A 20228-nucleotide genomic window follows, 5' to 3' on the forward strand; every position below is an offset into this window, starting at 1 on the left:
AGCAGATGAAGGGAAGGGAGAGGAGCTGCACAGAGACAGACCCAGGCTTCTGTAAGTGCTTTGTTGGCAGCAGAGCGTTGATAGCTGGACTGAAAAGCCTTGAAAATTGTAGTTTTCTCTTCTACTAAAATGATGGGAACTACGGCTCTGAGCTTTAATTTAATTTAATGTAGTTCTGCAGGAGGTGGGTTTTTTGTGCTGGTGTCTTTCACAGAGATGTTTATGTATTTGTCCTTTAGCAAGTGTTTCTAGAATAGACTTGTCACTGTTTCTTTGGGGGAGAAAACCCTCCATAATCCCGTTCATCTTATTCCTCTGCACATCTGCAAGTTCACGAAGATGCTTTCTGATTATCTTTTATGTGTATGTTGGGCTTTTGATACTAAAAAAAAAGAGTAAATTGTATTGCTTTAAATTGTTACCTTTTAGTACCAATCTGCCAGAGAATGGCTTCCCTTATTTTCCACTATGTTTACCACATGTTTTTTAAATTCTTAGGAAGTTAATATCCAACACTACAGAAAAACTGAGGAATATTTCAACACCTTCTGCATACCAGCTTTGTTTTACACTCTTCTTTCTTAGATAAATGATCAATCACTATTTAGAATGACTGATAAAATTTTCTGTTAAACTGAAACATGTCTTTTACAAAGTCAAAGATTTGATTTGGTTTGGCTTTTTACTGTCATTGGAGTAAATGTTGTAAATCAGAAACCATAGTAGAATAGTGTTTTGTGCACATGTTGTAGTTTATAACCTCCTATGATAAAAAGTAAGAATTTGTGCTGATGCGATTTTGGATTTTAGGTGAAGAGGTTTAAAAGGGAGGGGGAGAGCAAGCAGTAATTTCTGTTTAGAGAACTCTAAGGATGAAAGGTGCCTGGAAAGATAACCACTGGATAAATATATTTTGTAAGATGTTGATCTTGTGCATGAATAAAGTGGACCATATAAAGACCAAAATCTACCTCTTTTCCAGTGATTCATGCTTCAAAGTAATCATCTGATACAAAAATACTGGTGATTTCCTTGCACTAAGACACTGATTAAAGCTTGCAAATAGTTGTTTACATGTTTAAGGTTAAGCATATGACTGAATGTTTGCAGGACCTAGATTGCAGTAAGATCTGAGTTCAAAGACCCCTGCATGGAGTCTTTGTGTAAAAGAATTAAGTTTGGGGAAGGTTTCATTTATGAGGGTGGATTAGATGAGGGCTTCATGTTTTCATGTGGTGGCTCAGTTACTCTGTAAAACACTTTTCTCTGATTATAGGGTTTTGTTGATTTTTACCATCCAGACATTTTATCTTAACTGTACTCTAGAGAGAGCTGCAATTACAGTTTAGTTTATCTGACAATTATCTAGGGCTGCGTAAATAACAAGAGCAGTAAACTGCGTATAGCCTTGTGATGTCTCAGCTGGTTTATAATACCAAAAGTGATAATTCCCCATTAGATAACCATACCAAATCCACATTTTTCCTTCCATGGTAAAACTATACATATTCAAAATACACTTGAAAAGTAAGAGTATATGGGGGAGGATGGAACAGACAGAAATTATTATTGACGATCATTATACTTCTGAAGTTTAATTTTCTTTCTGTTAAGGTCAATGACAAAGTGTAAATTGGAGGTAGCTTTAAAACACTCCAGCTGAGCAGAGGTATTTTTTGTACCAGTGAGGTAATGTTACATCTGTCTGCAGACTGGTTTGTTCTGTGCAGGTCAGCAGCAAAATCCTCTTCCTTCTTCAGCTACTCTTCTGGAGATTAAAGAGGCTGAATTCTCCATTCCTTTCCCCTATAGTTAATGTTTTAAAATGAGGATGGAGTGTACTTGACTGGTCCCCTGTATTTGGATATTGCAAGGTGTTATACAATTTGCAGGAGAATGCAGCCTAGGAAAGATACTTTCAGAGGCTGATGAACTAGACAGAGAGCTGTTAATGGTATTTATTGATTTTCTGTGTTCTATAAGTATTTTTTTCAATGAATCAGAAAAAATAAAAATCTTATTTTTATTATCATATGCCATAGTTTTACTGTTGCAAGTGACCCTCAAGTCATTAGGCAACTCTCTTACTTCCTAAAAGAAACAAAAGTTTGTATCTTTGGCAGATGTATGTGATATTTCATTGCTTGTAGTCCTAAACCATTCTGGCCTAAGACAACAGTATAGCAAGAATCATAGGCTGCAAATGATCATAGACTCATAGAATCATTCAGGTTGGAAAAGACCCTCTGGATCATTGAGTCCAACCATCAGCCCTACTCTACAAAGTTCTCCCCTACACCATATCCCCCAACATCTCATCTAAACGACCCTTAAACACATCCAGGGATGGTGACTCCACCACCTCCCTGGGCAGCCTATTCCACTGTCTGACCACTCTTTCTGTGAAAAATTCTTTCCTAATGTCCAGTCTAAACCTCCCCTGTTGGAATTTAAAGCTGTTCCCCCTTGTTCTGTCACTAATCACCTGTGAGAAGAGACCAGCACCAACCTCTCTACAGTGTCCTTTCAGGTAGTTGTACAGAGTGATGAGGTCTCCCCTCAGCCTTCTCCTCCTCAAACTGAACAGCCCCAGCTCCTTCAATCGCTCCTCATAGGATTTGTTCTCCAGGCCCTTCACCAGCTTCGTTGCCCTCCTCTGCACTCGCTCCAGCACCTCGATATCTCTCTTGTATTGAGGTGCCCAAAACTGGACACAATACTCAAGGTGTGGCCTCACCAGGGCAGAGTACAGGGGGACTATCACCTCCCTACTTCTGCTGGTCACACTATTTCTAATACAAGCCAGGATGCCGTTGGCTTTCTTGGCCACCTGGGCACATGTTCAGCTGCTTGTCAGTTAGAACCCCCAGATCCTTTTCTTCCACACAGCTCTCCAGCCACACTTCCCCAAGCCTGTAGCGATGCATGAGGTTGTTGTGGCCCAAGTGCAGGACCTGGCACTTGGCCTTGTTGAAGCTCATCCCATTAACGTTGGCCCACTGATCCAACCTATAAGTTACACTTTACTTTCCTTGTCAGCCTTGCACTTCTTTTTTTCCCATTTCCTCTGACCGTGAGCAGTACCAGAAGGTTTGTGGGCACTGGCCTTTTGATTAATTCTTGCAGTTTCATTGTACCATAGGAAGAGTTTTTTAACTTGTGTAAACTGTAAAGCTGTATGCATATACAGTATCATATCTGAAAACTCTTCTCTTTGGGCTATTAAAATTCTGGAAGATCTGAATCATCCAAACTCTTAATAGTCTTTTTTTGACTTGGGGGGAGGATCGTGGGTGTTTCAGTGGCAAGAGTGAGATCTTTTCTGTAAAAGAAAAAGAGGGGGAAAATGAAAATAAATGTTGGAGTACAGTGGTCAAGAATATCTGCACAAGGGATAGAATGAGAAGGCAGTGAACTGAGAGAGCCATTCTCTGGTTAAGATGGCTCTAAATGAGCCATTCTCTGGTTAAGATCATTTGATGCTATATTTCTTACGGATGCATTATAACTATTGAATTAATCTAAAGGTATGCAGCTGATAGTTCATATGTATCTTAAGAACTGTCCTTTAGGAGTATCCTCTGATTCCTAGTGGATGGTGGGGAGGAAGGTGGTCTCTTTCCTTTACAAAAGCTGTTAAAGTTCTTCTGAATAAAGTTCCACTGAGAGAAATGATCTTTAGCAACAGAAATCACAAAAAATCACTTCGGGGCTGCTTAGGTGTATATACTCAGAGCGTGGGAATAGGGACAGGCTAACTAAATGAAGTTGACATCAGCCAGGTCTTTGCTAGTGTGGTGTTGAGTGTGAGCATTAAGCACGTGAGTTATATCCAAGTGTCATTCTGCACCAAAAAAGCATCATAAGAAAGATCACCTTAAAACTGGCCTGTCCCTGTGTGCATCTTTAAAGTAGTATGTAGTCCAAAATTATGGCTTAACTCTTGTGCAGTGTGGATTTAATACAAAACAGAGAAAGGAGCAGGAGTATTTCTCTATCTGCAGAGTATTTTCTAACTAAGCTTTATCAAGGGCACACCTGAGTGTGCAAATGAATGTTAATGGGATTGAGCAGTTGTACTATCTCCATTTGCTTTACTCTAGTCAACAGTGCATAAGACTGACAGAACCCGGTTCATCTGAGATGAATTGAAAGATCCAGCTTCCTTTTCAGCTCAAACTAAGCAAACCTGACATGGAAACTAGAGAGATGATGAATGCACAAAGCCACCCTAACTCTTCTAAACTGGAATTTTTTTAGACTTTTCAAATTATTTTATTGCTTTCTGCAAAGAATCTGATAGGAACATTTTGTGTTTATGTCTGAACAGGGTGGATAAGTGAGTTTTGAAATGTCAAGGAAAAAGATACATCTTGTTTCAGCAGTTTTATTTGGTTCTCTATGGCCTCTGAACTGTGGAAGGGGTGGAGTGCTTTTGTTGATTTAGTAACAAGAAAGTTGTTAATATTGGAAAGAAATTTTTGCAGTTCTACTGCCTCCTTTGTATGTATTATCTTGCCTGTAGAATACAGGGATCACTTTTGTGGTTCCTTTCAAAAGTCATTCCTGGTTTATCTTGTTTCAGTAAAAGGTACAGGTTCCAATAATCAGTTAAACAAATGGTTTAATATTGCAAAATGGTTGCACATTCCAGCTTCTTTTGAGGGTCAGGATGAGAAGCTATAGGGAAACTTCTCATTGGTAATGACAGATAAAAGCACAAAATTGTAAAAACAATTAAAAAAATAATTGAATCATTCAGTTTGGAAGGGACCTTGGGAACTCATCTATTCCAACCTCCTGCTCAAAGCAGAGACAGCTATGAGGTCAGATCAGATTTCTTAGGGTTTTGTCCACTTGGGTCTTGACTATGGTCAAACCAATGTTTGAAAAGCCAAGAATTCCTGTAACAGAAATTTAATTCTTTATTATTAGTATCTTGTTGCTAGCAGTTAAGAGCAGATGCTTAAAGAGTTATCCTCTAGCTGCCCATGTTATACAGGTGGGATCTTCCTCTACGCTAGAGATGACAGGAACCTTCATTGTCTTGCAGCTCTTGAGTTGTTCCAAATTTATATCTCAATAATTTGTGTTTCTGACATTATTAAATGTTAATATGGAAGTAGAGACTTGCAGATCATTTTATGGTTGAGATTAACCAAGAGGAGGGGAAACTTTCTTGTTTACATACAGCAGGGTGTGAACATAAGTTCTTGAGGAAGTTCATGCACTCAGATTTGACTAAACATTTGCAAGCTTTAGTCTGCTGCTTCACTGTGTCTTGGTTTTTCTCTCATTAAGGTCTCTGGTGTCAAACGAGCTTTGAATAGCATCTTGTGAGCATGGGCTCTCCTCTAGCCAACCTCTAATGTTTTTCTTCTCTCAGTCCTGACAGAGTAGAGCGATGCTCCCTTTCATCACTTTCAGATGTTTTCTGAAAACTATAGAAAATAGTTTCCCACATAGGTCAGATTAGACCACAGAGTAACTGGGACAGTTGCTTTTGAGAGAAAGAGACACCGCACTTTGACATAATAACTGTTATTTATAACGAAATATCAAGTTTGGAAAGGAAACTTATTCTTCCTAGTTCTTCCTATGTTCTTTGTTTATACAGTTTCAAAACTAGCTTATACTGCAGTTGGACATTGGGAACTTTTAGCAACACTATGAAACACAGTTAGATAGTTGGCTTTTTAGTCCTTTTCAATACTCACTTGACTATTTGTGTGTAGCACCACTTATCCCTCTGGATAGAGAGTGCAAGTTGTTTTTCAGCTTAAAGATATAAATGAAGATATATAAAAGACAGCTTGCAGTGTGAACCAAGGACTTATGTTTGTTACAGAATCTCTCTGACAGTGAGATTTTCATTAAAAGTTCATCATAGTAAATAAAACTTGTGAGTGAATGCAACACTGCAGGACAACATGGTCTGCAGTTGTGACAGTTCTGCTTATAAAGGTATAATGAATCTACTTATAATAAATCATTGCTACTTAATATACCATGCATATACAGTATGCACATTATTAGCATGCATAGTATATATACATTATATATATATATGACACCTAATTTGAGAAATTCTATTAATAATGGGTTTATGTATTTGAAATCCTTAAGGTTACTCATCCTCACTTGATGCTGGGATGCTGGAGGAGGGGATGCTTTAAACAGATGCTTCTGAGATATGAATAGTGTCTGAACTTTACCGGTAAGATGAGTTTTCTGCAAGTCCAACAAGAATTTCATGTAGAGACGCTCTATTTCTTTCAAACCAAATATTACAAAAGAAGGGCCAGAATACATTCTTCTCAATGTCTTATATTTAATATCTTTTATTCTGGGATTTCAGAGTGCCTTGCAATCATGAATTAAGCCTTTAACTACCTACATCAGGGGCTTCTGCATCTAATCCCCGAGTCACAGATGAATAAACTGAGTCACAAAGTGAATGACTTGCTCGAGGTCATACAGTATGTTAGTGAGCAGAGACAGAATTAGAAGGCAATTGTTTCCTCTTTCTAATTATTGAGCAATTGTTTTTTATAATCTAGAAGTCAGTTTTCTGTCAGTCTACAATCTAGAAGTCAGTCTTTTCCCTACCACTGCTGAGGGCAGCTTCTGGAGGTAGATGATTACCTTTTTGAATTTTTCTTTTCTCCAATGTTTTGTGTACAGTTCATAAACACTGTCATTTAAATAAAGAATTAAATGGATTTTTTTTTGTAGTGTTCAATCACAGGGGGAAAGTAAGGGAATAAGAAATGAGGGTAAATTACTAGATCTTGCTAGATAAGTTGCCAGGGTTTTTTAGGCAGGAAGGACATTTAACTATTACATGTAGAAGAATGAACCATCTTTGATTGTTTTGCTGGGGCATCTTTCAGTCTGTAAATATTGTCTTCCTTTATCCTAACAGAGATGTTTGGAGGGCTTCAGATTACTGTTACTTTTGTTTGTGTCACCATCATTCCTCTTTGATGCCACTATAGGAATTGGCATCCTTCTATTAAGGATGATATATGAACATGAAAAGCTGCTGTACTTGTGGCTGTATCTAGGCAGTATTTTTTAAGGCCGATTTGAGCTTGCTTTGTCTGACACTTATCTAGTTATAAAGCTTTGATCTCTGTCAGCATAACACTGAGCCCAAGTGGGTGATGTTTTCTGGGAGGCTGGGCGTGTTAGACAGAGGCTCAGCTCTGCACCTTCGGCCACCTCCTTCCAGTCAGCACAGAGCACATACACACCAACTGTCCATTGGCTCCCACAGATTGTGTGACAGAGCTTTAGGTGTCAGGTGCACCTTCACTTGTCAGGGTGGAATATCTCATTGCCCTTGTATTCAAAAGTAACTAACTACAGTGCTGAATCCTAAAGTTAAAGCTAGGATATCCATAGGGCAGGGAGGCTAAGCCAAGCTGAGTTCATATCTTCCCTCTAACTGTTGCTATTAAGCTTTCAAGCAAAGAGCAAATATGATGATTTGAATATTTTCTACTAAAACACATGAATTTATAAGTAGATATTTTAATCACTTAGCCAGATTAGTTGGAGTTTGTTGGATGTGCAAACTGCTGGCCTCCTGGGAAAATTGCATTAATAATATGCAGCTGTACTCCCTTGCTGTAAGATTGGAAGCAGGTTGTAAGTGGGCTTTTGGTTTTCTGTATGATTTTTAAGTTCGTGATGCTTTCACAAGCAACTGTGATTCACATAGTTTGCAGGCTTGGGCCTCTGATGTGTAGAGGCTTGCTGTGCAAGCTATAGCCATGTGTTCTTGCAGAGTTCCAGATTAGTGGGTTTGCTTTGGGGGTAGTCTGTTCAGGACTGAAGAGTGGACCCAAAAAAGGAGCTTTGAGGAGGATGAGTCATTCAATACCAGACTGACCCTGTCCCCTCCACATTGGTACATGTGAGGGAATAGGATTTGATCCTCTGCTGTGAAGAGGAGAAGGTTCACTAGTGCTGTCTCTCTGAAATAAATCCAAGTGTAGGTATGTCACTGCAAATTTTGTGCATTAAAGATTAATTCCTGAAGAAACTGTGAAATGTTTTTCTCACAGGACTTTTGTACTGCCAGTGGATATCGGTAGCCAGCAATTCTTAACAGCACAAACCTGGCAGCTGAATTAACAGTTTCTTTGCATAGTTCTGTTCTGCTTAAACCAGAAAGGCAATTATATTAATGTACCACTTCTGTAGGCACACACTGTTCACTGTAAGCATGATTCTAGGTCAGTGTTGCCTGCTGTCATAATATTTGATGGGATAGATTTTTTGTTAAAGACCTAGCTGCTGAAAACAGCTGATTACATGACCATATCAGCATTTTTCATTTGTAATAAAAAAATTTTAATTCTCCTGACTGAACAGATGAGCTTTAAAGAAGTGAGCTGTCAAATACTAACAGTGAACATCAAGTATGACTGTACAAGATCTCATATTTTATCTCTGTCAGGTATACATATATATAAAAGGGGCCTACAGGAAAGGTGGGGAGGGACTCTTTATCAGGGAGTGTAGGGATAGGATGGGGGTAATGGTTTTAAACTGAAAGAGGGTAGATTTAGATTAGATATAAGGCAGAAGTTCCTCACTGTGAGGGTGGTGAGACACTGGCACAGGTTGCCCAGAGAAGCTGTGGCTGCCCCCTCCCTGGCAGTGTTCAAGGCCAGGTTGGACGGGGCTTTGAGCAACCTGGTCTAGTGGAAGGTGTCCCTGCCCATGGCAGGGGGTTGGGACTAGATGGTCTTTAAGGTCCCTTCCAACTAAAACCATTCTGTGATTCTGTGATTGTAGACTTGTACACTGAGGTCGGTCTATGTGCACATGGAGGTTGTGGGAGTACTGTTATAAATTTCTTCTAAAAAAAGATCAAAATCCTAAGAGATCTTCGAAGTCACTTCTGGGACAGATGATTAAATAAAGAAAGGTGGCAAAGAGGATGCGTAGTTGCCCAGTGCATCATGTGGTGGTGTCAGGACTACATCCCAACACATGCCTCCCTTGTGATAAGAGTGCACCCCTCTCATTTCCCAATAGTTTATTTACAGCCCTGTGTGAATTCTCCTTCCTGGGAATTCAATTAAAGTTGTCATTAAAATATTGGTTCATACTTGTCAGGCTCTTCTCTCATGGCACTCTCATTTTAGTCTTTTTAATTTTAGAATTTAGAGTTCCCAGCTCTTCCTTCCTGGCTCAGACTCTACCAGGGCTGTGGGCTGTCCCTGCTATTTCTTAAAAGCAAGTGCTCATCCTCTTGCATGACTTTTCTTATGCTGTTGGGATAACTGTGGACATAATGGCCTTGTCATTCTGCCTTGAGGTGAACGTATCAGCAAATGTTTGAATCTATTCACTTTCTGATGTGACAACTATTTTATTATCCCCTGGTGAGGTCAGTAGTGACAAGGCTACCCATGATAACTTCAGTGTTTGGACAAAGAGGTCTCTGCTTGGGTCCTCAGTGAAGAGATAGCTGAGGTTCATTACTACTCAGTAAAAAGGGGACTCTTTCCTTTTCATCTTGTTGCCCATCAATGCAGAGAGATGCCTATCCAGTGTGCTCAGCTTCAGATGGGCAAAAGACAAAGTCTTTTAGAAAAGTCTGATAGACAAAGTGATGATTAACAAATGAAAGAAAAACTGTGACTACTCAGTTTATATGTAGGTAAAACACACACGATGTATGCTTTTGCTATGCTGCACACTGAGTGTCATAACCCTTCTGCTCTCGTGTTTCCTAGCCTGTCTAATGTACTCCTCTTCCTCTTCCTACAAGTGAATAATGGTTCTGGTGACATGCACCACTGTCACCGGTGCTTCTAGTGGTGCAGAAGTGAAAAATAACCCCATTCATTTGCATACACAGTATGCACTTGTCTCTGTGTGCATCTGATGGTATTTGTAGATGGCCAGATCCATCTATCCTGTAGCTCTGTCTGACAATTGGAAATATAAGATGACCCAAAATATTTGCAAGAGAGCATTAGCAGATTGAACTGAACAAGACATGGTTAATTTATAATGCTGTTCCAAAATGGAAAGCCTAAAGGAAGATGATGGATTAAAGGTTAAAGGTTAAGTAATTGGGGTCTCAACCTGTTTCTATATTAACCTAGTTGCATTGATACAACTGTATTTACAGTATTTAGAGAAATTCCTTGAAATTCCCTGATGGGTGCATGATACCTTTTCCCCTGCTGTAACTCCTCTATTTCTTCCTTTCCTTTATACCTCACCAAAATAAAATAACGATTAAGAACACCAGAAAAACCCTAATCCCAGACACTTGAATCTCTAATCTTTTTACCGTGGCTAATCCTGTTTTGCCAATGCCTTTCAAGTGGTTTGACTCCCCCCACCCAACAGTAGATGTTAGTGATTACTGTTAATGGACTATTTCTTTCAGGGGAGTGCAGTTAGGGAGAAGCCCTCAGGTCTCATAATACTAGTATGTCAGTCTTTGTGTAAGTGCAAAACAGATCTTATCTTGTGCAAGTTACCAGTAATTCTCAATGTGGGCAAGCAGGGACAAATTTTTAGACATGACCAGACTTTTTTTTTTTTTTTTAAATTTTGGTGGTATGAGCCTCTCTAAAATGAGTACAGCTCTAAAATAAATTAATGTCATATTAGGTGATGTTCCTTTTTATGTCATTTTACCATGGTAAGCATCTATCTTAGAAGTTCGGTTGTAGTTACCAATAAGGAAGACACATTGCTTAAAATACCAGTCCTGAAGAGAACACAGTGTGTATATGCTGCACTGCTTCTGGTACCCAAGGTAACTTGGCTGTTCAGGCAGAAATTAAGGTATTTCTGCATGTGCTGTCTTGTGTCCCAGGCAAGTGTCAGTAGTATTTATGGCTAAGTAACAGCTGCCCCTTAGATTGTAATTAAAGTTCTGTCATTTTAACCATGAACTTTTCTTGCCTTTTCAAATTTATACCCATAGTGTTTGTAATAAGATTAAATAGTGTTAAGAACCTACATATAGCAGCCTTCTATTCAAGTAAATCTTGTAAGTTAATTAAATCACACTGTTCTCCTTGTATAAAACATACATGTGTTTTTCTTGGAGTTTGGTGCTATTGCAGAAATTCTGTATTTGTCTTATGGAGCTGATTATTGTACAGATTACCAACTGCTGACGCACAGCGGGGCCAGAATAATGCACCTGAAGGAGCGAATTCTGGGCAGAAACCCTGCAACACCCTGACTCTGTATGTCTTCTCTAAAAGTCCTAGTGCTCACCATGGAGGGTCCTGGTCAGTACGCGACATTAACAGTTATCCAAAAACTGGATCAAAGCACCAAACTCTTCCAGATTCCACACTTACATATTAATGCTCTCACCTCTGAAACTGGCTCTGATTTTCGTCATTTTGCAGTCAGACGCTGGTTTTGAAAGCCTAAAATGAAATACATGAAAAAAACCCCAACTTTTTTTTATTTTATCATCAGCAGAGTGAAGGGTGAAACAGCCTGCAGTCACTATTACAAGTGTTGCTGATTTGTGGTTTGACCATCACAGTTGTATAAAGCAAAAATAAACTGTGGATAACTTAGAGAAGTCTCTGGCATTGCATTTATTTTGCTAGTAAATAGTATTAAATTTTAAATGGAAGTTTTCTTTGTCTCTTCCCAAATTCTGCAACTAACTTATATTGTTTAATGTGTTAGGCAATTCACACTGCATCCCAATATGTTTAGTTACTGTAGTAACAGAGTACTTATGAAAGAGCATAGTCAGTGTTGTGTAACTTGCTAAGTTGTGGTGCAGATTTTTTCTTGAAACAGTGCTCAAAATATCCTTTCCTGGGATAAAGGATCCAGCAGCTGTGTTACTTTTATGGCATTTTGTAGTTTCTTTCTCTGCTTGTTGGAGGAAAGGCAAGCATGGCTGGATTTCTTTTGTTATTAACACATTGTCTGATGTTAATATCCCACATTATTATACTCATTATGAAAACTGTATCTGTTTTCTGGATGTCTTGTTTATCATATCTCTCTTTTGAAGCCTGCCAATGGAGGGAAGAAAGTAAATACATAATGCAGGAGCTAAATACGATCATACTGAAATATCATGTGGTATTATTATGTTACATGAAAGCTTGGTCTATATATTGACATGATTGTAAGGAATTATTCCACTTCATATCCACTTGTGTTTGTTGTCAAAGTTGTAATTAAAAGTACATGCATGGAATACAAAAATACTGAGGAATTTTGAAATTATAGCTAATTTACCAGTGAATGTCTTTCAACTGATAACATACATGATATTTAATATTCTAAGACTAAATTTATTAGTGCATTAAATAGGTCACAACTTTAATCATAAGTCATAGCAAAATACACATTTGTTGCTTTAAAGTAGTTTAGTGGAATTAATGAAAGCAGCCTAGATCCCCTCATAAGCTATCTGAAGCTAAGCCAAAAATAGTGGATGTTAATTCCATTTCTATCCTAATCCTTTCTCTGCTTGTCTAACAATTTTCTATATATTCATAGCAGGGTATCTGCCTCAAAGTTCATGCTGTCTTGTTTGTGTATTCAGGTGCAGATTTCCTTTGAATTTCCAAAAGAAAATATCTCAGATCAACTCAGAATCTACAATAGGTATTTTTAAATAAAATTACTTTCCCATAAATTATGTATTTGATTTTTAAAAAGCAAAGTTAAGCAAAGCAGTCTTCTTCACCCCATGTGCACAGAAAAGTTGTTTCAGATCGCTAAGTACCCACCAAGTCAGCTGTGTTTATGTCCATGTTTCATGTCGGTAATCCATTCCTGATTAACTGATTCACAAAATACAATGGCATTGCATGACTGTGGAATTAGAGAGGCTCCATGTTTTAGGGTTGCGGGCTTTTTTTTGGTTTTTTTTTAAAAAGTTTGTCACATCATTCTTGGTACCTGCCCCCAGCCCCTCCCTGGTATATGTGTTGGTATAACCATCGAGACATTTCTGCTTCCTGCCCCTTCTCAGAAGTCACCAGCTGGATGCAGCCTGCATGAACTCAGGTAGGACATACAGCACCTCTAGTGTGTGTACATACAGTGTTGTGTCTTTTCTGTAGGGATGTATATGTACACGTAAAAATCTTGTGTACCCTGGGGAATCAGCGCCAGCATTGCACATGTGAAATACAGAATTTGGGAAGATGGGTACGGAATTACATGCCGTTTCCAAAGTCTTAGGTAGAAAGACACTGCATGTGCAGGTTTGCTCTAGGTTTACGCCACTAGTAGATTAGTGCTTCTGAAGAGGGGAGTGGTCTACTGTTTCTACTGTTTCTTCCCTGTGCTGACATTAGTTATTGGTGTGGCTGAATTGATGACTTGATGTAGTGAGAGCTAAGCCGGTTTAAAAAAAAAGAAAAAAAAAAGAAAATCAAGATCAGCAAGCTGATGTAGTTTGTGACACACCTGCATGCTCAGTTAGGCTACTGTGCAATGCTGTGCTAATATTTGGCTGCAGCAGAGGTGAGGAAAGGCCGGGTCTGCCAGACATTGATTTGTTCTCCAACCATCACCCTCCACGCAGAGCTCACGTGCGCTAGTCTGGCTCAGGGCCCTGCCTCTGCCAGCTGGGCAAAATGTGCTGGTTGTGTAGGAGCTCATAGGTCTTTCCGCAGTGGGGAAAAGGAGCGTGAAATGGAGAGGGAAAGCAATAGGTGGCCTATAAATGGGGAAGTGTTCAGGCTCTCTGAGAAAATGTAACTTTGGATTTCAATACAACAGAAAAGCACATTATTCTAAAGGAAGCTGATTCATCTTGTTTGAATGGGGCTTTGTTTTCTTTTTTACCCTTTTTTCCCCCATCCTTAGCTATGTCCTAAAGGTGATATGCTGTTTTACTTAACTGGTAATTATTCCCATTGTTTTTAAGGTCCAAAAGTCATAGGATAATTGTTACAATTGTGCTAGCATGGAACACTGGTCTATCTGATCAAAGATGCTCAAATGCTGTTGATAGTTGCTGGTTATAATGTATATGTATTTGTATATGTGTAATATATGTAGCATTGACCAATGTTTGGTCTTTATTTCAGCTGCAGTTGGAGTCTATGTGGGTGGGGCAAAAATAAATTTCTTCAGAGTTGTCTTCTAAGGTTTCATTGTAAACATCACAGTGGGTGTTGTTTTCAGTGATGTCAATATATCTAGACTGTTTTGTTCATATGAATGTGTTTCTTCACATTAAGGTGATGAATCAATCTCAGCTTGCATCCCTTCTTCCAGTTACAGAGGTTTCTGCAGCAATGCTACATAAAGCAAATAGAGGTCTTGGTATCTGTGCATATACACATATCTGAACCTTGTAACTTTGTGAGAAAGCTCTTCAAAGTTTTCACATCCGTATATCATCTGTAACAGGGTATGTTTCAAGCTTCTTTCCACCTGAGATTCCATAATTGTGACTGAGGATTTCCATTAGTAAATGTTTCATCTCAGTGTGTGTGAGAGCCTTTGCAGGTGTTATCTTTTAAAGAGATTAATTGTAAGGTCTTCACCTTGCAGACAGCTGTGCTCTGGTGTTTAATCCTATTGACTCCTTCGAACTCTATGTGGCAAACTATATCCATATGTGGAAATGGCTGCAGGATAGATAACATGCTGGAAGAGTTGATTGAAGTGGTTTAAAACTCACTTTCCTGGTTCTTGCTTCTCTTCTAAGTGTTGAGTGAGATTTTGTGAGGGTTTTTGAAAAACATGCAGAAATACATTGATAGCCAGCCTGGCAAGAAGTGATTGCTTTTGACTGCAGCTGCACTCAACAGTGCCTCTAACCCAGGAATCTGAAATCTGTATCTGTGGAGTCCCACAGGCCAGAGAGGCTGCGTAGCATACAGAGCAGGCTTGGTGCAGGTGGAGCCTGTAATGAGTTTGACTTCAAACTGGACAAGCACATATGAAGGAGGGGAAACTGCCTACCAAATTTGAGCGAACCCTTATGCTAGAGGATAGTGCTGCCAATTGCAAGTCCCTACACAGCCCACAGTGAGAAGCTTCTCAAAGAAGTGATTGCAAATATTGTTACTTTTTAATGTTGTCTTGCACAATTTAATTCATTATGGAAAGTGGCTAAAGCAAGTGGATTTCAGGTGATGGGAAAATTGAACCTGAAGCTTGCCAAAGTGACAACGAAAATGGAATTAGAAGCGTAAGCACTGATAGCTGTCTGGAGCAGCAGTAGAGCTGTTGGTTTGGGGGTGGAGCAAAAGGCGTGCTCTTTATCAGTTATGTTGGTAGATGGCTCTTTGAGCCCATAAATATCATATTAAAAGGATCACATATTAAAAGCTTCTCACTGAGAGGTCTGAATGTGAGCCCTTACAGCCATCGGTCTCTTGGTGTCATGAGCGAACTTCCCTGTTACAGCGTGCATTTTTCCACCACATGTACATATCTTTCTTGTTCCACACGTTCATTTTTATTTAGGAGTAGGAGGCAGAGTGTATAGAGTGCACCTGAGGGAAAGTTCTCTAAAACAAGAACTTGTGGCTTCCATTATACTTCTGCACAACAAAATATCCAGTAGTATTTGTCCTGGAAGCAATGAATAGATGCTCTAGATTTTTCTGTTCAACAGAATGGGTTCTTTTAGGAGAGAGATATATTCATATGTATGTGTGTAGATAGATATATGAGCATATTAAAGTAATTTAGTTATACAGATGTTGCAAGACCTCTGTGACGCCAAGGGAATGTGCATAGTCAATCAGTGGAAGATCTGATTCAATCAACAAAAATGGATCACTAAATCTGGTTAGGTACAAAATCTTCAGTTACAACTTCTGTTAGATGTGGTCGTTCTAACATAAATGTTAACACCATATAGGATACTATACTAACCAGTAGAAACAAGTGTTTTATAACATCAGAAGCAAGTGATTGCACTAAAGAAAGGACAGAAGAACCACAATACTTTGGTTAAAGATCTTCTCGTTTTGTTTTTACCCTGCTGCTGGTGCAGTAAGTATGTACCTTCCACAGACAGTGTGAACTGGTGGATTCCGAAAGGTGAGTGGCACAAGAAGCCCAAACCATGCACTGAAGCATGTACCCTTAACAGACTGTGCTGAGATGCAGACTTTCCATACAGCTCAGTGGTTCCTAGGGAAGTTTCACCTCCAGCCTTTCACTGAACCCCTCTTTGTTGCCACCTCTTATTGTGCCAGTGGGAAGTGCAAGATAGAAAGCCCACTGATCCTGTCAGGGGGCAGCTGGGTATCTTGCTGCCCAGCTGCCCGGCATTATTTGTTCTGGGAACACTGGCACTGACTCTACACAAGCCTGGCAGAGCTCGTTTCATGTCATGTTTCCTCTGCCAGAGGTGTTCAAAACAATTTTGTCCACATCTACTGTACACTTGTGTGGACTCTGGGAAAACAGTTGATTAAAATAGTGATCTTGTGAAATGAAATCCAAAGAAGCTTGTTAGGAAGGATAGGGGGAAAAAGAAGAGTTTGTTGAGGGTTTGCTAATGTTTCAAAGCCCCTGCAGTGATTGGGTAACTTCTGAACTGACAATGTCAAGAAACTAAAAACTGAACAGTGTTTTGTTTTGACAATACAGTTAACATCGTTGGCTTAATGAACGCTGTGGCAGAAAGCCATCTTGTTTAAAAATGCTTCTGTCTTTGCTTAAGTTATATGACACCTCAGGATGTCTCAAAATGGCTCCAGTAAATTCAGGGGAGATGATACTTGGAAATGTTGAGATTGTTATTGTTAAAAGGTAGAAATCAAGAAGAATTTTCTTCCTGTTGTGTTTTATGAAATGGAAAAAAACCAGAATTTCAATAAAGCCCAAATCTAATCCAGGGAAAAACCCTTTGTGGAAACTAAAAATTAAAACTTGCCAGTCTGAGTACACAGAGACTACAGTACAGTGCTTTTTAAAAAGTATTTATGAACTGTGAAAAGCAACAAGCCTAGGCAGAAGGTCAATAGAGATCGTAGTTTCCAGTGCGTATATTTCCTTTTTAAATTGCTTCTTTTTCTTCTCCACCATTTCTTGCAGATCGCTCTTGTTTGCCATGTCAGCTGACAGCCACCAGTTCCACACTCATTCCTACCAGGACTCAATAAGTTCTACTTGTCACAGTCTCTTGAATGTCAACAGTCACCCCCTGTCGAAGAGCTCCTCAAGTCTGGCCTGTACTGGGCAATCAAGTTTAGAGGAAAGGCAAAGCAACAAACAGGAGCTGAAGAAAAGCCATAGTAGCACCATCTGCCATACCCTGGGAAACAAGAGTGATGCAAGGAGTGTGCCGAGTCCTGGAGGGTCCTTCTCACAGCCTGGGGTGATGGCACTTGGATCAGTGGTCCAAACCATAAGTGACCAGTCAGCCAATGACAATTCACAGAGCAGAACTAAGACTACAAACCATTTTCTTATTGCTGAACAGTCCCCAGCATCCTGGGAATTGGGGGACACTAAGATGTGTGTAAAGAGCAGCACTGTTGAGAATGTTTCTTCGGCCTGTGTGGTCCACCAGCAAAGCATGTGTAAAATGGAAGAATCAGGAACTTCACTTCGGAGAAGCCACTCAGACCTAACTTGCAGTTGCAAACAGCAGACTTATGTCACTTACATCGAAACAAGTGCTACTCAGTCCAGCCTAAGCTCTTCTAGCTGCAGGCATTGTCCGCCAGTGGCTAGGATGTCTTTCCAAACACAGAGATGTGGATCAGAAACAAATGAAAATACATCTCACTATCAAAACCTTGTGACTCATCTTCCAGTTCTACCTAGAGAGCAAAAAGTACCCACAAATAGCTTTGACAGCAGTGGTATTCCACGTAACACTACTGTTTACACAGATCCTGGAACATTTCACACTGCCGTTCTAGGCCCCCACCTGCCTGGAAGTGGTTTCTCAAACAGGACAATATTCAATCAAGCTACTGGGATTATTCATGGTGGTCTGATTTATGGTAATATTCCAAGCTCTGCATACTCCCCCATGGTGATGTCAGTTCATAACCATTCTGCAGGGCCCTGTAATATAAGGCAGAACCCCTGTGTGAAGGTAGATGCCACCATCCCTGCCTATTGCCATTCTTTACCCATACCATCTATACAACTTGTTCCACAGTTGGTGTGCTCAGTTAGTGAGTCGGGAAAAGAGCAGGCAGCACCTGGCTATTTTAATTCCTTTTCTACTTCAGACATTCTGACATATCCTAAGCTGGTGTCTTCGGTAAGTGAATCAGGTCTGGATGCCAAGAAAGTCCTGAAGTGCTGTAGCATTCCTGGAGAATATCCTCAACACTGTGCTCAGCAGGAGGGAGCTCCTCCAGAAACAAAGACTGCCTGTGTTGCCTTTAGAAGCCAGCAAGGTGCAGACATGGTAATGACAACTAAGGATATGTGGACTATGACCTCTATGAATGATTTAACCAAAGGACTGAAACCAGCTCTGGAGCGTAGAGATGCTGAGGTACAAACTCTTCCAACCATGGAATGCAAATCTGTGGCAACAAGCCCAGCAGCTGCAGCAGAAGGTCACTCACATGTGTTCCCAGAAGTGAACCTGGAGCAAGACCTGGAGGCCTCAAAATCTCCAGTACGTGAAGTGAGATGGGATGATGAAGGAATGACGTGGGAAGTATATGGGGCATCTGTGGATCCAGAAGTCCTTGGGTTAGCCATTCAAAAACATCTCGAGATTCAAATAGAACAATTCCAGACAGAGCCTTCTCACATGGCTAGGAAAAGTAATGAGGAGCCATCTTCTGATAAAATGGGGAAAAAAAGGCCACTCAGAACAATGATGCATTCCCTGAGATATCCCAGCTGTTGTGCTTGTTCCAGCACTGCAGTGGAGTGAGCGCAGCTGTAGGATGTAGGACAGCTGCGCTGCTTTTAATTGTATATACATGCTGACTCTTAAGTGCTAACACAGTATGTGTGGACAATCCACTTAACCTGAAGTGGGAAAAGTTCAGTGCCCTTCAAATACACATCAAAGCAAGGAAAAATCCGTGGTTGGGCCATATAATAGAGAACGTAACTTTGCACCTGCATCATGCCATCTAAATGATCTTGACTCTATTTAATGTAGCACTGTTTTATTCTTCTATGTTAGTTTTATATCATATTGTAAGGAATAAGACTTCTTTTCTAAATGATCTGTCTTTTTAAAATAATTACTTTTTTCTGTATTTTAATAATTTAGGGTTAGAAAATGATGCTTTAATCAAAGTTCTTAGCTTTCAATCCTACTCCCTTAAATTGTTTTGGGAGCTAGTTTGCTGTTAATTTATAATAATGCTGGCTATAAGCCCACTTTAACTGTAGACAAAATGACAAACTAGTGTAATGCTACATGACAAAGAATTGTAACTTCTGATACATAACTCTGTGAAGTAATTTCGGTCTTGCTAGTCTGAGCTCTTCCCTTTGCAAGCTGATGTACAGTTGGAGGATGCTCCTGCAACTTTCAAATTAGTTTGTAGCTATGATGAATTAACTCTAAATATTCCGAACTGATGTTTACCAAGTGATTGACACAAATGTACAGTATTACCAAAGATGACTCATGTAATGTGAATTACTTATTGAATGCTTGTTTTAGAGACATGAACAAAAGCTGTTCAGATTAGTCTGTCACACTATCATACCCTACAAATCATAAGCAGTTTTGTTTTGCTTTATATTAAAAGTAATTTCCAGTGACTTCTATTTATGTGCATCTATCCTCAATAGCAGTTATTTTGTTGTTGCATAAACCACAGGTGATAGTTTGCATGTAACCTTTTTTTGCCTTGTGTTCCCTCTCTGGTCTGACCTCAAGCATCTGCTGAAAGTGAGACTTTGTGTCTTCAGCTAAGTAACAGCTTTAAGATTATTTGTTCCAAGTGCCTTGGTCATATGGGCAGCTTAAATATTTCTTTTCTCCCTAAAACAGCTTTGCAAACAACTTCCCAGTGAGAAACCTTTTATGATACTGTAATGCAGCCATAGTGCAGGGCCTATTTGAAGTGAAAGGTTCATCAAGGAAGCTGACACTATTATTTCCAGTGTCATATGTAACCTTTGGTCAATGTCTAAGATTCTTCGGGAAACTAGGAATGTACAATATTTTTTTGATTAAGAGAAAGGAGGAACATTCATTTCTGTCTCAAAGGAGAAGTTGCAGTGTCAGATAACTTACTGCTGTGGAATTATCAATTCTTTCTTTAAATGTGTGTGGTTGTGCT

General features: G+C 39.5%; 1 protein-coding gene across 6 annotated transcripts in view; it reads left to right on the forward strand.

Moving 5' to 3' along the window:
* GPRIN2 (G protein regulated inducer of neurite outgrowth 2) overlaps nucleotides 1–19704 on the forward strand; it is a 28976-nt gene extending 9272 nt beyond the window's left edge. For 2 of the 6 annotated variants that reach the window (XM_074830019.1, XM_074830017.1), the window contains exons 2-3: nucleotides 6127–6217; nucleotides 17044–19704. In XM_074830019.1, the coding sequence (XP_074686120.1) occupies nucleotides 17060–18856 (1797 nt within the window). In that variant the 5' untranslated portion in view covers nucleotides 6127–6217; nucleotides 17044–17059 and the 3' untranslated portion in view covers nucleotides 18857–19704. Of the gene's footprint in view, nucleotides 1–6; nucleotides 52–6126; nucleotides 6218–12571; nucleotides 12634–14303; nucleotides 14396–15994; nucleotides 16042–17043 lie in introns of those variants that run through there. The other 4 variants (XM_074830018.1, XM_074830020.1, XM_074830021.1 and 1 more) reach the window with 4 other exon arrangements.
* Nucleotides 19705–20228: the final 524 nt, after the last annotated feature.

This window comes from Strix aluco, chromosome 7 (assembly GCF_031877795.1).
Source record: "Strix aluco isolate bStrAlu1 chromosome 7, bStrAlu1.hap1, whole genome shotgun sequence".
NCBI classification, from domain to species: domain Eukaryota; kingdom Metazoa; phylum Chordata; class Aves; order Strigiformes; family Strigidae; genus Strix; species Strix aluco.